The sequence below is a fragment of the Eutrigla gurnardus genome (genome assembly GCF_963514095.1).
Source record: "Eutrigla gurnardus genome assembly, chromosome: 3".
Classification (NCBI taxonomy): Eukaryota; Metazoa; Chordata; class Actinopteri; order Perciformes; family Triglidae; genus Eutrigla; species Eutrigla gurnardus.
In genome coordinates, this window is record NC_139917.1 from 28236729 (window position 1) to 28254889 (window position 18161).

At 45.6% G+C, this 18161-nt stretch overlaps 1 protein-coding gene across 1 annotated transcript in view; it reads left to right on the forward strand.

Moving 5' to 3' along the window:
* Window positions 1-18161, forward strand: part of LOC311010117 (protein sidekick-1-like) — a 217121-nt gene that overhangs the window by 142728 nt on the left and 56232 nt on the right. The window contains exons 15-19 of the mRNA XM_084004637.1: window positions 3041-3177; window positions 4333-4480; window positions 9677-9817; window positions 11558-11739; window positions 14313-14428. Of these exons, the coding sequence (XP_083860763.1) occupies window positions 3041-3177; window positions 4333-4480; window positions 9677-9817; window positions 11558-11739; window positions 14313-14428 (724 nt within the window). The remainder of the gene's footprint in view (window positions 1-3040; window positions 3178-4332; window positions 4481-9676; window positions 9818-11557; window positions 11740-14312; window positions 14429-18161) is intronic.

Sequence of the window (18161 nt, forward strand, 5' to 3'; positions counted from 1 at the left end):
GTGTGTGTGTCTGTGTGTGTGTGTGTGTGTGTGTGTGTGTGTGTGTGTGTGTCTGTGTGTGTGTCTGTGTGTGTGTGTGTGTGTCGGCACGTGCGTCCATGTGTGTGACTGACATTCTCGTTAGCTCGGTATCAGCGGGGTCACTGGGGTTAACAGACGCTGGCGGCTGAGAAGACAGACTAATTACCAGCAGGTTATTGGTTCAACTCCCACCAGACCCCTCCATGTGTTCGTGAGTGGGTGTGAGTGTGTGTGTGTGTGTGTGTGTGTGGTAATTGCCTGAACATTCTCTACGCTCATCCATTAATTAATATGATCATGTCAACTCAGAAAAGAAAACATCATTCCCGTTTTCCCTCGCTCCCCTTCCGTCTCTTTCACCATCATCCTCGCTTCTTCTTGGTGGCGTGTGACTTCCTCCCCCTCCCTCCCTCCCTCTCCCTCCCTCCCTCTCCTCCCCCCCTCGACCAAAATAAGTTGGACGATTTGTTGTTATGCTAAACAATGTGATACTACTGATAATAGAATAGCATAATAAGGCAAGCACACCCTTCCAAAGAGCAAATTCATTTTAGATCTGGGATTGGAATTTGAAAAAAAAAATTTTGAATTATAGAAATAAAAACAAACAAATTCCACCTAAATTATTAATTCCTTAAAGGAGTCATAACCTGGTTTTATACGTATCCACCCCCCCTTGGATCGCTTTGGATCAATTCGTAAAACTTATTAGAAAAAAAAAAAAAAATTTTAATCAAACATTGAGCTTGTTCTGACCCTTTTTCGTACCGCGATTTTATCACGCGAGATTACGCGCGAGGTTTTGACTGGTCCGGATGTGCATTGTATAATATGTAATGAGGCGCGCGTTGATTCGCCGCAGGAAGGACAGAGCCGGGGGGGCTTGCCTGCATGCAGACTCCAAAACATAAACAGCCCCCTGTCATGGCGCACACACTAAATGACGAACCTTACGGAATTCAGGCATTTATGTACGAACCAGAGTCGGAACCCGAACCGGAGAGTGAAGAGACAGAGACGGTTGAAGAGACATGTTTACAGCAGGACGTCAGGTAGCGGACGGGGGGGGGGGGGGGTTGGGTGGTGAAAGAGGGGTGGGCTTATGCAAGTAGCCGCCACGGTGACGTCACCGAAGGCGCAGAATCAAAATCTCGTGCTTTAGGAATGCACACCCTTGTGTGCTATTCCTGTTCGGAAAAAGAGCAGAAGCGAAAAAACGGCGCCACTTTCAAACTCCAGCCTTTCAGGCAAGTTTCAACTGAGGTCAAACACAGATATGCATGTTTTAACAAGAGAAATTGCGATTTCCTGGTGATGACTCCTTTAACAGGCAATGTCCTGTTTTTCTGTGGTTAGGACCTTTGTTACCAAAACTAGCAAAGCAAAAACTATGAGTTAGATATAAGTAATAACAACACGTCTCTCTCATTTAGCTTCCACCCAAAACGTTCCTGCAAGAAAGCAACCCATGTGTGTGTGTGTGTGTGTGTGTGTGTGTGTGTGTGTGTGTGTGTGTGTGTGTGTGTGTGTGTGTGTGTGTGTGTGTGTGTGTGAGAACCCGTCGTTTAGTCTGGCATCTCATTGGCTGAGATGTTGGTGTCGAGGTCAGCACAAATGATGTCCATATATAACACGATAAGTAGATAATGTAATTATCATGACAAACCTTCAACATATATCTTTCTTCCCCTCTCTCTCTCTCTCTCTCTCTCTCTCTCTCTCTCTCTCTCTCTCACTCACTCACTTAAATATTAACACATAAAACCACAAAACTGAAATGTTTTTTTTTCCCACTCCGATGAAATGAAAAGCTGGCAGCTTGTCAGAGTACGCACACTTGCGGGATTGTTTGGAAATAATTAATGAGCTTATGAATGTGAGATGCATCTCGTCTGGGCACGAGGGAAGTGTGTCTTTCATTATGTGTTCAGTGTAAATATATATATATATATAAATATGTGTGTTGAGATGTTCACTGCTGCTATCGACCTGTAGCCTTCACATCGAGCAGCTCTTCCATCTCCGCCTTTCAAGCAAACGGCTTGTGAAAGAGAGCTATGATGCACTAAATTCGGAATAATCAAATGTCTGGACTCTCTTTGTTGCTCTTCGTGAATCCATCTGTTTTGCTTTCTTTGTTATTAACGTGACGCTGCTGCACAAACATCCACAGGAGACGGTCAAATGTCTGCAGAATTTCTGTTTATTAGATATTTGTTGTGGTGCAGATCCCACACAGAATAAAATATCACTATAAAAATATGCAAATCACGGCCGTATTTAGAAGATATCGCCCACTGGAACTGGTCCTGGACCAGACCCGGGAACAATCCTGGTGTCGGAGCCAACATTATTCCACAATACATATCTATCAGAAGACCAAGACACAGGAAACAAATGTGTAGCTAATGAAACGTTGTGGCACACTGTCCCCGACATCTTTGTGAAACACAAAGTCACTGATGTATAATCACGTATTAGAATAAAATAGATTAGAATAGAATTTAAATAGGGACGATACAGTTTAATTTTAATTTTGTCCCTAGTTGGGCTTGATTGAGACACAATCTTTTGTCCAGGGAAATACTTTCCTGCCAAAAGTGAGAGTGGTGACATGTCTGGACAGTAAGTATGGAGCTATCAGCAGGTGCCAGTCAGCTTAGCTGGAAGATTACATAGAGATTACAATCTGCCTACCAGCAGCTTTAAAGCTCAAAAACACTCCATAATTCAGTGTTTATCCATTAAACAAACAGAGTGTATGTTTCCCTGGTGGAACATAACCAAGTCATCGCGTTTCACAACGTGAAATACAACAGTCATACGCGTTGTTTTGGGAGTCAGACCTAGTCTGTCTTTAGGTGTGAAGACGTGTAGAGACGTTGAAACAGCTGGAGAACCACAGCGTGTCGGTTGGAGGCGCTGCAGTGACACAGGTCCAGGGCGGGGAGGTTATTCCACGTATATGTATCCAACCCGTGGGCTTCTTCCTGTAAAGACTTGTCTCCTCTGTCCTCAGCGAGCTGCCTCACTCTCCTCGCTCCCTGACGGCCCGCCTCAACGACTCCGACTCCCGCTCCGTCCTCCTGTCCTGGCTCCGCCCCTTCGATGGCAACTCCCCGCTCCTCTACTACCTGCTGGAGCTGTCGGAGAACAGTACGTGTGTGTGTGTGTGTGTGTGTGTGTGTGTCCGGGCATACTTTATAGTCAAACAAACAGCTGTTCACTTGCTGTCTACTAGTCACTGACACACTCTGGTTTACAAGAGGCAGACATATGGAGAATGGTGTTACCGCGTAAACGTACATCCAGGTTCCCTATAAATAAACTCTTATTTCCTCACCCCCATCTCCCTCCCTCCCTCCCTGCCTCACCCAGCCTCTCTACGCAGATGTTTAAACAGCAGGCTGGCTCTCTGTCGACTGTCAAATGAGAGATAAAGGGAGAGGAGAGAAGGATTGAGTAACAGAAAGACTGGAGGGAGACGGCTGTAGAGTCCTGCTGTTAGCCAATCGGAGGGCTCGGAGCTTGGCACGTGACTGTCGGAGCTGCGGCGATGGATAAATGTCAAATGTAGTTTGACATTTTAAGTAATGATAGCGGCGATCAATTTTCCGGAGACAGCAGGAATGGAACGTAAAGTTTTCCTGCTGTCACCGTTTCAGCAGCTGTTCTGTAGCGTTTATAGAAACACTGAATCCAGACAGAGAGGAATGGACAGGGGTTGTGTGTGTGTGTGTGTGTGTGTGTGTGTTCCTAACTAAGGATACCTGTGGGGTCTTATTTGAGTCAACTAGATGAATAAATTGTGTCCCTTTTTGGGGGAAAAAGATGATATTTGGGTTGATTAAGGTGAGTTTAAGATGAGAGTAATTGTGGTTTTGGTGAGGGCAAATGAATGCAAGTCAATGGAATGTCCCCTGAAGTGACCAAAGTAAACATCCATGTGTGCGTTGGCTTGTATGATCGAGTGAATGGGCCTGTTTTGATGCCAGACAATGTTCCAGCACACTTGGTGGGCTGGCTTTAAATGCAGCTCCACATGAGGCCGGTGCTGATAATAGTGCATCTGTCGGTGATATCTTCAGGAGAACGAGTGTGAGATAAGCTAAGCAACGATATACAGCATCTGTGTATCTTTATCCATCCCACTCCAAACTCCAAACTCTTCTTCTTGAAGAATACTTTGTCCCTCCTTGCTCCTTCTATCTGCTCCTCTCTCCTCCTGATTTATGGGTCCTGAGCGTCCCCCGTGTTTGTCCTGCCTCGGCCAGATGCTATCGTCCCCTAATCTTTCTCTCCTCTGTCTAGACTCGCCGTGGAAGATCTACCTATCAGAGGTGGATCCCGTGGTGACCGAGGTGTCGGTGGGCGGGCTCACGCCTGCCAGGACCTATCAGTTCAGGCTCTGCGCTGTCAATCAAGTGGGCAGGGGTCAGTACAGCGCCGAGACACAGAGGTAAGAGAAGCATTCATTCGGTGACGCTTCATTTAACATCATCACACGGAATACAACGCTACTATTTCACCGACGCCTTCCAGGACGAGGAAACCATTTCTTTTCATGTGTGAGAAATGTCCTACCTCTGTGTAATAGACTTGGTCACACTGCCTCACACAAACCGAATAAACTGGAACCTGGAATCAAAAGGCATAGTGTTTACACACCCACACACTATAATTTGTGTGTCTAAGTGTGTGTGTATAATAGTGTGTACGTTGCCATGAGCATGGATGGGGACGTGGGATTCAGAGTGTGGATGGAAGGAGGACGGAGGACGAGCAAGGCGCCGCTTTTTGCTCAGAATGGGTTTCCTTTGCACGGACCAATTCATATTCATCCAATCAACGCCGTAGATGTCTTTGTGATGTGTGTGTGCCTATTTTCCTGCCCGTCTCCTTCCCTGAACTAAACAGCAAAAATGGTGAAATGGACCGTGTGTGTGTGTGTGTGTGTGTGTGTGTGTGTAAAAGAGAGAGTGTGCGATTTGGCCTGGAAAAGTAAATAGATTGCTGTGCAGATGTTTTATGTGTGTGTGTGTGTTCATCCTAAGAGAAAACACTAATGGGTGTAGTTACGATGCCTTAGCACCGATGGACCGGGATAGTGTGAACGGGGTTGGAGGAGGTTGGAGGAGGTTGGAGGAGGTGTGAGGAGGTGTGAGGAGGTGTGAGGAGGTGTGGCGGGGCCTGAATCCGAGTCTCCGGCGCTCACCTGCGATACAACACATGCCCGGTATCATAAAGTAAACACTGTGTGTCTGGCTGAAGAGAGAGAGTGACCACGGGCAGAAGCCAGTTGTGGTTCTGCCAAATAGACTCTCAATAACAGCAGCAGCTGTGAATGCTACCATCACACACACACACACACACACACACACACACACACCTCACATTACAGACTCTGTGCAGCTCATTCTTTTTCTTTTCTCTCCTGAGTCTTTGACTGATCTCCTTTCATTCCAAATGGTCCTCACGTGTCTGTTTGGGCGTTTTGTCCGTCATTATTCCAGCGTCTTCCTCTCCTTCATGGGTTGTTTGTGTCCAACGCGCTCCACGCCATCCAAGGTTGGTTGTTAGAGGCGCTGCAGAATAGATTGCATTGATCCTGGCTAAATGAAAGACTGGCAGGCAGGCAAGTCATCAGTCGTCAGCGTAGCCGAGCAGATGGATGCGTCTACTGCTTCGGTGTTTGTGTCACACTTGGCTTTTCGTCTGCTGGGCGTTTGCCTGGACGAGACGCACACGAGCAGTGGCGTGATGGGGTGATGGCGTGATGGCATGATGCCAAGACGCCACGCAGAGGACGGAGACTTCGCAGAGGCTCCACTGAGAAGGAAGACAAAATGCAGTAATGTGAGGGAATGCGAGAGGAGCTTGTAATATTGATTGCCCTTATTAAAATTTGAACTCCTGCACTCTCCCATTCTTGTTCTTGCCCAGATTAGGATCTTTATCCTTAACAGTATTTATTCATGCATGTTTTTTTTTCTTTTTGCACAATTTTCCTGCTTCACTTCCTCGTATTCAAGAGAGTGCCCAGAGACGGCAGGAAAAGTGTCCTGGGAGACGGACGTCCACTCAGATTATATGAACGATTGGAATCAAAGCTTAAAAATACGATCTCTAAATGCAGAAACTCTCTGTTGGAATATCCAATTATACCATCTGTTGCACACAGTAGTTAATGCATGACCTACACTCACACCATTACCATATTTAAAGAGGCTGCATTAGCAGAGGAAAGGCAGATTATGCATTAATGCCTGAAACTTGGGGCGAAATCAGAAGTTTAAAGCATCTGTCTCAATTCTCTCTGCCTTTCATTTTATGTTTAATTCCATCTGTTCAGTCAGAACACATCGAACTTTAACACCAGATGTGTGATAAAATGCTGCCTCACTTTTTCTTTCTGTCTCACACACACACACACACACACACACACACACACACACACACACACACACACACACTAATAGACACAAAAATGAATGCTGTAGGAACGCTGTGAGATTTAGAGATTTACAGGAGATTTGTCCTGTGCTTTCCCGCATGCCAATCTTGAATTATATCTGTGTTTAACTGCGGCTGCGACTTCCTTCCAGGTGCCAATAGCATCGTGAGTGATTGATTTACTTTGACCTATGGAGAGGAAACATCCAGGCGAGTGCAGCGAGAAGAGAGTGTTTGTCCAGCAGGAAGGACGGGATTACAGGCATCTCTTCAACTTGCTCTCTTCTTTGTTGTCAGACAATATAGAAGGGAATACAATGTTGGCTCAGTCAGTTCTTGCTGTGTCCCTATAGACTGTGGGAGGTAATAAGCTGCAGCTCACATGTACCCGGGCAGATGTGTATTTATTTTATTCAACCTTTATTTATCCAGGGTTTCACACATAAAAATAACACACATGAAATATAAAAAAGCATAAAGACTCAAATCAAATTCCCATTATTAGTGAAACTTCTAATGGGCCTTGAATCGACCAAACACCGACCGTTACCACGGACACGAGATGATAGTGAGCAGTAAAAAGCATCACTGACCGAGCAGCTAATGTGTCCACAAATCCAGCTTTTATCGAGCCACATAAAGCACACGTACAGTAGCAGATGTGAACCTCAGCTGGTTTTAATCCATTGTGAGCAAAATGCACGAAGTGGCTTTATTTCCCCGACAGTGTCTCGTTAGTGTGTCAGCCTCCGTTTGTGCAGCTTTTAGCCTCGGGCAAAACAGCACAACATTTAAAGCAGACAAGACTTAAAGTGTCAAACAAGAAGAAAATAAGCTAATCTAGTTGGCTGGTTTCATCCAATCACATCACATCTGGTTCCTCTCTCTTCCCTGCTTTACTCCCGCTGCCCTTCTGCTTCTTAGCGCTCTGCGTTTCCTACTCCCTGGATCTGAATATTCCAAACGGGTTGAATAGAGGCAGCTTTAACATCCCGGTAACACCATTACATTTAAGAGTCGGTGTGTATGTGGATTTAGGGAAGAAGCCAGTGGGCATTAAACCGTGGAGAATGACACAGATAGAAACTTTTACTAATTCCCACAGCACAAAACACAAGCTCCCCTCCAAACACACTCACACACACACACATGAATAAATGTAAATCTCCTGCAGGAAGTTTCCTCTTTTCCTACTAACCAGGGACGGAGAAAGTGTGTCACGCAGCCTTCAGACTAACTGTTTGGTTAGTGTGGTCGCCGTACATGTATGGCTGCTGGGATGAATGTTTGCATGGAGGGGGGTCGGGGGTCGTATGTGTAGTCCTCACACTGAACCGCTTGTATGAAACATTAACCTGTGAAGGGCTGGGCCGGGAGGCGACACACACCCTGCCGTCCAGTACAAACGTGTGTGTGTGTGTGTGTGTTACTTGTGAATGGCCACATCTGTTCAGTGTATGGGTGTGTGAGTGTTTGTGTAGCGTGAGTTTGTGTGCATCAATATGCATCATCAATTTCAGTCGAAAGCAGAGGCATAGTTGAGGATTATATATACCCCATTTTCAGGCGGCTACGCTAATGCCCATCTCATTCACACAAGGCCCATTAGCCTGTGTGTGTGTGTGTGTGTGTGTGTGTGTGTGTGTGTGTGTGTGTGTGTGTGTGTGTGTGTGTGTGTGTACTGTATGTATGCCTCCAGCACCTGGTGCTGTCTGGCAGTGCCTAACCTAATGGAAGTAAAGCACAGCTGTAAAACCACTGGCCTGTGCCGTATATATCCGCCCGTGCGGGTCTCCAGCTAGCAGTTTCACACCCTCACACTCACACAAACACACACGTAGAGATGTACACACACATTTTATTGGCAGATCCAGACACACAAATACAGAGAGCCATACCGGGGCTAATGGCTCCATAGCTCATAGAGAAACATTCAGGGAGACACCAAGGGGGGGTGGAGGGATGTAAATCTCCAGACATAATCCATGGAAGGGAAAAGACCATCGGATGTAGCAGTCTGTCTTAAGCTGGGAGAAATTTGTTTGGTGTGTTTGTGTGTGTGTGTGTGTGTGTGTGTGTGTGTGTGTGTGTGTGTGTGTGTGTGTGTGTGTGTGTGTGAGAGCACATATGGCTCTGATTACGTTAGCTGAGCTGCTTACAGTAAAGCCAGAGGCTGACCAGCTCAGCCTGTGTGCTTTAGCAACCATGAGAGGGCTGGCAGCTTTAATCACGGGGGGGTGATGGCTGCAAGATAGAAGGATGAAATAATTGAGGCCAGAGGACAGAATGGAGGAAAGGTGAAAGTTTGCAAATGGGAACGGGGAGGAAAATGGAGGCCGGGATCAAGGTGTCGAATGGGATGATGGGAAAAAAGGTTTTGAGAGACAGAGGAGAGTTGGCGAGGGCAGAGGGAGCGAGGGATCACGCTGCCTCCTCGCTGGAAATAAGAGGACGAGCTCCCGCTCTGACTTCTCTCAGCTAATACTCATCAACCACCTACTGCAGGTTTGAGGTTGAAATAGAAACTGTTCGCTGGCGTATCGACGTGACATTAGACAGCGAGTGAAAAGAGCAGGAATAAAACCCGGATATAAAGAATAATCTGCAGTAAACAGACAGTAAATGTCTGTTTGTTGTTCTAAGTCGCTCCGTGAATGAAACGCACTCACGCCGAGTTCATGAGCATTTGTTGTGTTTAAACACCCGGCGGCAGCTTCCATCGCTCCCCGGAGAAATCTCCTGGCACGCTGGAAGCGATGCGTTAAACATTTCCATCGGCGGTTTGTTTGAAATAAATGAACAATATCGCCCCAGATGAGACGCAAATGTATTAGAGATGCAACGTTAAGAAGGAGGGACGGGAGAGATGAGCCCGGGATTCAATAAGAATTCATCAGAGCTGTGTAAGCCGGGAGATAATTCTCTATAATAGGTTGGGGCTCCGTCCCATGCATCTCCAGTGATGATGATGTGTTTGTAGACAGTCGGACCCCCTCCCCCCCTCCCCCGACTCAGAATGATGAAGATGCCGAGGAAAGAAATTAGCTCGCTTGCCTGATATGCTGCTCGTGTGCCAACACTTCCTCAGCAATACACATGCTCTCATTACATGACAGAAAACATTTTATCAAAATCATTTGTCCCTTTCTTTCTGTGTGTGTGTGTGTGTGTGTGTGTGTGTGTGTGTGTGTGTGTGTGCTAGATTGATGCTGAGGGAGGAGGCACCCAGCGCTCCTCCAAAGAATATCGTGGCCAGCGGACGGACGAACCAGTCCATCATGGTCCAGTGGCAGCCTCCACCAGAACCCCAGCTCAACGGTGTCCTACGAGGATATGTACTCAGGTACACACACACAAACAAACACACTCACACACACACACACACACACACACACTCACACACACACACACACACACACACACACACACACACACATATGTGGCTTTGGAAAGTTTTCGCTCTATATCGATGAGGAACTCCACGTTCTACATCATTTCAAATAGCAAACTCACCACAAGTATTACGTTTGAAATTCCGCTGGCTTATAGAAACTCTCCAGCAATCCATTTGGTTAAATGCCAGAAAATACATTTTTCATAATCAGTCATTTCTCTGGTAGAGAATACCTCACATGTATTTTGGCTTCCTTTCTGCGGTTTCATACCGCTGGAAACAGACTCTTCAGGATCTTTGGATTGGACACATTGTGCACGTTCACACATGGGCGGGTGCTTCTACACCGTCCTCCACCTCCATGTCAACACAAAGGGGGAAACACTGGGTGTCATCGAAGCTGCCTCACACGGACATTTGCATAGGATTGTGGTTGACAGGTCTTTATCCTTGTGTGGTGTCGTCTGACTCCGCTTCAGAAATCAGTGGACAGTAGAAACACACCCACGTACATCTCCACTGTATCGACTTCATAGGACAGCGACTCTAGCTCCTCCCCCCCCCCCCCCCCTTGGGAGCCTCCTCTCCCCTCCTCACTCTCTTCCTGCCATGTTCTCTCACCTTTCACTCCCCCCTCCTCCCCCTGTGTGAGTGTCAGTGTGTCAGGTGGAGAGAGAGGAGTTCGGGGTTAGCCCCCCCCTGCTTTGTGTTACTGTGTGTGTGTGTGTGTGTGTTCGTATACTGTGTCTGCTCCTGTGATAGAGTGCTGACTCAGCTGGTGAAACGTTGGAGTATCCTGTTACACCCAATAGGCTCCATATTAAAATGCTGACATGTGGATTATTACTCCATTCAGCTCCATCAGATATGTACAATACCTAAGTGGTATTACACCTCCCTGTCTCGTCGGGTCATATATCCTTTTAAGTGGACGTTTATATCACATGTACTAAAGCGAAGGCCTTGAAGGTGCACTATTCAGAGACGTCTACCGGGCATTAATGCTTTTTATTTTTTAGAGATTCTCGAGTGATTCAAGGAACCTTTCAACAATAGAAAATCTTTCAGCGTAGTTTCTCTGCCTCTCGGAGGGCCAGAATGTGTATTCAGACGTATATAATATATGATTATTATCATATCACTATGTGAAAAGTGTTTCCAGGCTTAGGATGTATTTCTATGAGCACATTTGGTTGCCTTAGGTTTGTGCGTTACATGATTTTGTCCAAAGCAAGAAGGTTTTTACACATTACATATATACATTATACATATACGTTACATATATTATAATATTATATCAGTTACAGTAAACATAGGGAAAGAAAATAAAGATAAAAGGTCTCTGCAAACGTCAAGAATCAGAAATAAAACTTGAAATTGACAATAGAACAATGAGAAATATATATATATATATTAAAAATATTGTGTGATATACTGTACATATATACACTTTTTTCACTTTATTCACATATGTTTTGTCTTACATACACTGAACCACTCACTTCCTTTCTCCACTTGTTTAGCTACAAACCAACATATTTACGAGTGTGTGTGTGTGTGTGTGTGTGTGTGTGTGTGTGTGTGTGTGTGTGTGTGTGTGTGTGTGTGTGTGTGTGTGTGTGTGTGTGTGTGTGTGTGTGTGTGTGTGTGTGTGTGTGTGTGTGTGTGTGTGTGTGTGTGTGTGTGTAGGTACCGTCTGGCAGGGCTGCCGGGGGACTACCAGGAGAAGAACATCAGCAGCCCGGAGACCAACTACTGTCTGCTGAAAGATCTGATCATCTGGACCCAATACCAGATCCAGGTGGCTGCCTTCACCGGAGCCGGCCTGGGCGTCTACAGCAGCCCTGTCAATGAGTACACTCTGCAGGGAGGTGAGCTCACACACCTCAACTCAGGTTCCCAAACAGACTGGTTTTTCCCTCCACCATTTCACACCTTTCAGAAAACTTTTGCCTTACCTTGTATTTGCTTTTTAAAGTGGATACATGTTGATGCAATTGTGTGAACGCAGACAGGTCTACATTTTTAGTATCTTTGCGGTAGACCATCCTCTACCAACCTTGCGTGTTGGGGTCGTGACCCAGCGAGTGAGATCACAGCTGCAGGCCGGGTGTCGTCACACACAGCTTTGAGAGGAGCCAGTCGATGCTGCTCAGACTTGGTAAAGTTGTCCCTGAGGCTTCGCCCTCAAAGGAAGAGCAGCTTCAACCAGCCGGGAGGATAGACCCGAGGGGCGACCCGGGTCTGGTTTGAGGGATTACACTCCCCCTCTGGCCAAAGGAGCACCTTGGGGTGCTGCAGGACGAGCTGGGGGGAAGTTTGTAGGGAAAGAGTGTCGATAGGTGTGTTGATTTGCTGCGCAAAGAAACACACTTTTCAGTCCGTCAAACGTAAATCCAAAAGTGATTAAGTGAAAGTAGAAGAATGTAATGTGACGGCGTTAAAGGGAAACGAGAGGAAGTGCTTCTTCTCTTCCTGACTTTTAGTCCAACAGTATATCATCTGTATTAAAGCTGGGCTGAGCTACACACACACACATGTGACCATAAAACTCCCAGTCATTATTACAAGAGTTCAGGACAGGTTTATAGACTCAGGAGAGGGAGTTAGGCTCATTAATTATTCTAATGTGGTTTAATGGGAGTGGCTGCAGTGGATTGGACATGTTCTCTCACTATCTCCATGAGAGGACGTGGTTGGAGTCAGTGTTCCACTCTGATAACATTGCTCTTCTCACAGCCATACACGCATACTAAGATTCCCCCGGAGGACGGAGTTTAGTGTTTTATCTGTAGCTCTGAGCTGCGAGGGTTAGAAGCTGTTCCCCAGGAGTCCAGTCAGCATGGAGGGGGGGGGATCTTTAACATCGATTCATCTTCCCTCTTCTCATCCTTTTGGCTCCTTTCTTCCATTTCTCTCCAGTCTTTAACTCCGTAAACTCTCCTCTCTCCGCGTCGTCTGGCTCAAACACGAGATGGAAAGGGCATTCCCATCATGCAACAGTGCGTTATCACTCCTCTCTAGCATCAGCATAAACCCTTTACAGTGTAATCTCCATAACGTGTGCCGGCAGACACACATGCACACACACATTTCACAGTCACTCTTCACTTCCGCTGTCCTCGCGTTAACGCCGGTCATGGGCCGTCGTTCTCCCGCTGACCTGCCGGCTCATTACAGTCCATATAATACAGTTATATTATATATAACGGGTCACATGTAGAGGCACATTCATACCCTCCACATGAAGGAAAAATACATAGAACAGACATAAGCGACCCTGGACCAAACTCTGGGATCCGTTTGAGTCAAACACTACATATTTAGCTCCCACCAGCCGCCTCCTTCTCTCCAAATCAATAATACAAGTAATAAGTCATACATTTCAGAGGAAAAAACACAGACAGATATATTTTGCTATTTACAATGTAAATTATGACTATTCTGCTTTAGTTTGTTCTTTTATTCCAATGTTTTAATGTTTGAGCCAGAAAAAGTCTGTTTATTACTGATTGTTAGAACATCAAAATATAAGTAATGCATCTCTTTCCACACATATACATACACGTGTTTTGGAAAATGAACATCCAGGGTTTTTTTTGACCCACCGGGAACGAAGAAGCAGGATATCTCCGCTTCCTCTTTTTAAAAACTCGCCTCTGGTGATTCCTCCTCACTTTCTGTGAATGAGTGCATGTTGTGAGTTAAGCATTAATCTAAATCCAGTCTCATCATTCTTGTATCTAATACATTGTAATTTTGAATCAATAAATCATGGCGGTCTATGCCGTTGGATCATGTGGGTAATAAAGGCTGACAGGGCTGCAGTAAACGCAGAGTGATGTGTTCAGGACTGAACCAACAACTCCAGTGAGTCATCCAACTTCCTGCGTCCAGCGTCTGTCCTCCTGAGGTCACGCATAATACATTCAATTTATCATTTCAGCTGTCTTTGTGAGCCCTCATTGTCCAGCACCCGTCACTGAGGGGGCTGCACCCTTATCGGACTTATTCCTTCACACATACTATGCTAAACATCAATGCAAAGTGCAATGTATGGGATGAGTTTTATTGAGAAATTAGGTCATTTTGCAGCAGAGAATAGCGCTGTAGGTTTGGCATTTAGCTTTTGCAAGGCTAGCAGATATTTTTAATTAAAAAAATGAACTGAATCTCAATGTGAAATAGTGAAATATGGTGCTGTATGATATATTTAAAAGCAAACGGGTTTGAAAAAGTAAAAGCATAACCTTGAGAATGAGTTATTTCTGCAGCTTAGGACTCTAATTCTGTTATCGTGTATGTTTTTCCAGTATATCTAAACACTCATCCTCTTCCCTGTGGTGAACCCAGTGCATCTAAATGTTTGTGTGTGTGTGTGTGTGTGTGTGTGTGTGTGTGTGTGTGTGTGTGTGTGTGTGTGTGTGTGTGTGTGTGTGTGTAGTTCCCACAGCACCTCCGCAGGAAGTGGAAGTTTTAGCTATCAACTCGACTACTATCCGCTTCACATGGAACCCTCCACCTCAGCAGTTTATTAATGGCATCAACCAGGGATACAAGGTAAGCCTCTGCATGTGTGTGTGTGTGTGTGTGTGTGTGTGTGTGTGTGTGTGTGTGTGTGTGTGTGTGTGTGTGTGTGTGTGTGTGTGTGTGTCTGTTATAACTCCACAAGCAACACAAAGTAAAAGAAAAATCTGTTTTCAAACATTCTTTCAAGGGACAATGAATGAAAAGACAGTTTTTTCTTCACATACAGGATCTCACCTGTATTTCCTGTTATTTGATGGTGTATACAAAAAATAATAATCTCATCAGCTTTCATCACCATGTTTTGTTTTCATGAAAACAACCCCCTGGCCAGATATTAAATTAATTAAACAAACATTACTGCAGACAGTACAATATTTCATTTGATTTGATATCTGAATCTGTTTCCATCCATTTAAGTTGCTTGAGAGAAATAAACCTCCGTGTGGTTGTGTGTGTGCGATAACTTTGCGAAAGCCTTTCACCCTCTCGTAGGACTTTCAGCACAAAGGTCATGTCCCAGAATGCATTGCCTTGCTCTTGTTTACCCATGCGCTTAGCCCAACCAAGTGAGGGATCAGCTCCAGGTAGAAATGAAAATGAGTGATGGAGGATTAAATGTGGAAAGAGGAGAGGAGGTGCTGAGAAAACAGTGAGCGAGGGAGCGGAGAGAAATAAGAGATAATAATAAAGAAGCAGGATAATGGGGAGCGGGGTGAGAGGGGTAGTGTGAGTGATCTATACGTAGTAGTTCTGCTATGGGATTTATTATTCACTTTATTGTGGCAACCAACCCCCAAGGAACTGATTAACATGACAAAGAAAACATCACATTCTTGCTGTGCGTCACTGTGTGTGTGTGTGTGTGTGTGTGTGTGTGTGCGTGTGCGTGTGCGTGTGTGTGTGCGTGTGTGTGTGTGTGTGTGTGTGCGTGTGTGTGTGTGTGTGTGTGTGTGTGTGTGTATGCGTGTGTGTGTGCGTGTTGGGGTCTTTGTTGGTTGATAAATACTATATGGCTTTCCTTCTGTTTGATGTGGCTCTGATACTTCCTCTGTGTACGAGGCTTCTCCACTCCCAACCAGCCTCTCGCTCCGTGTGTGTTGTGCTGCTTAGGGGACGGTAGATAATGATATTAATTAAAAGAGGATATGAAGAAAAGCCCCCTCCCCCCCACAGATCACCGACTGTATACAATACCAGTAATAATATAACTGCACAGTGATTGCCGGAGGGGGAAGCGAAGAGCCACTTGTGACGAGTCTTCCATTTACATGTCCTTGGAACCGTCTTACGATGTACTTTTTACTTTTTGTTGGAGTGCAGTTCAAGACTCCACTCCAACAAACGTTATATCGGTCTTCGCATACTAGCAGACAAAGGACATCCATCACACTGATTGCGGTTGGATAAAAGATGGTGGAGTGGTTCGCCCGGGTTCAAACCTTCGCCCAACCTCAAGAGGATCAAATATGCAGAAAAATGATGATTTTACCTCCACAGAGATGTTTACTCTGAGGTACCACACATGGCAGCAGAGAGGCCGAAAGGTGCTTGGTTCTGACTCAGAATGAGCATGTTACTATAGCAACAGCATCCTTTGAAAGTGGACCAGCATCAGATGCTTGAGGGTGCTGGATCAGCACTTTTTTTTTTTACTGCACCCAAACTGTTGTTTGCTGATAATAAAGTGGAACAGAAGAAACCTCCTTGTAGCATCACAGAGCGGGGGTGTGTCCCCGGGTATCACCCACTTTGTCCTCCTTGGAGAGTGTTTGTGATTGGGTGACATGAGGCACGCAGCGTTTAGTGTTTATCCTGAACATGGTCAAAGGTAAAGGTGTAGTTGTGAGCGTCGGGGGAGGCTGCCTCGCTACAATCCACAACACCCAGCATGATTAACTAGCAAGACACATATCGACTGAATAAATACACTGAGCTGCAAAACAAATATTAAAAAAATATCAGTATACAGCTCCAGTGTGACTCGGGCTGCGTCCGAAATCACTCCCTTGTTTGCTCGCTCTCTCCCTTTATAACAGACATTTCATCGTCGACTGACTAGTGAGCCATGAACTGAGATTTTTGACACTTTTTAATCGTTTTTTTGCGTCGTTGCTTAAAGACGTTGAGTCTCACAATAGTAATTTTCATGTCTATAAAACGCCACGCTTGGCATTGTGGGAGTGTAAGCAGAAAATAGTGTACGTGCCGTGGCTGTCCAAAACCCCGAAGGCAGTCGTGGAGTGTGAACAACATGGCAGATACTCTCTTAACTTTGACTACGGACAAAATACCACCATGTGTGTAAAAGTACATTGTAGAAAAGAGACTACTAGAAGATACAATGTGGCCTGGAAGCTTCTGTTTAAATAACCACTCTAAAGAAACTCCTTTGACCTGTGAGGCTCTTTGAAGGCATCACAGATCACCTGGTTATTCCAACGCTGGCTGCACGTTTAGTCCAGGGTGTGTTTAACGTCCAACGCTCGCTTTCCGCCCGGGTCCAGACCTTCGAGTCCGTCCGCTCCTCCACGTGGACTGCTCAGTCAGGCATCATGGCATGATGTTGGTTGGAAAGCTGTCGATCCAGTGAGCACCACAGGGGGGAATAACACGATGTGGAGCTGTTGTCGAGCGTATCTTTACATAGACGGCATGTACAATGAGAACTGGATTCAGCGTTGGAGGCGGGGCCTCGTTCACTCCTGAAAGTTGCTCAGTTGCAAGTTGACTCTCGGGTATAAAAGTAGCTGGATCTTCTGCATCAATGAGCAGCACTCCCCATCCCTCGGTCCAGCGTGGTTCTCAGGCTCGTTAACATGAGGACTATTGAAGTGTTCATAGTGGGAAGTTGATTCACCATCAACAACAAAATATCATCCACTGAGCCAAATAGCACTGTTTTACTTAAGGTATGTTTGCTGAACAGCTACTACTTTACTCAGACGAGGACCTAACACTTGTTTCTATTTTTTACCTCTTACTTTATCGGCAATGATATGTTGTGGTTCCTTTCTTTTGACAAATGTACTTATTGTAAGTCGCCTTAGACAAAAGCTAAATGCCCGAAATGTAAATGTAATATATGAGCCACAGTAACAGGAAGTAAGAAATCTTTTTGAGTCCAAGTTGAAGTTGTAATGACACCGTTTGGCCACCTGGAGGCTTGGCACGGCTCTGCATCAGTTTCTTCTCTAATCACCTCATATCGTTGACGTCAGCAGAGCGTAACAAGTTCACCATCCAGCCTGGCATCAGGAAAATCAAAGTGATTGGACATGAAGGAGTGCATTGTTTCCATGGCGATGGTTTGGTATTGTTAGAGGCCGTCTCACTTGACATGCTGAATGTGAGGAGGCACTGGCTGTCTGGAGGTTAAGATCAAACGAAGACCTTGATGATGTTCCCCGACTTTCTTGGGAAGTAGTCTGGACCGAGGGTTAGGCTGTTCCGTTGTCTGGCCTCCTCCCTGGAGGTGTAATTATTCACGTGTCGGGGTGACGACGTGGGGATTGCTGCATCAAGCTGATTCCCTGTAATGATGCTCCTAAGATGTTTTTGGTCCACATACAGGTGCTTGGAATATGAAGAGCTTCTCCGGTCAGATTTGCATTTTAATAAACAACGAGGCCCATCGACCTATGTTCACTAGTATGAGTGTAACTCTGCCAACGTACTAATAATAGGATCCACACTGTACAGGGACAGCATGGATCACGCTCTGCATGCCGTCAGTGATACAAACTACGTGTTGCTTACAGTTCTG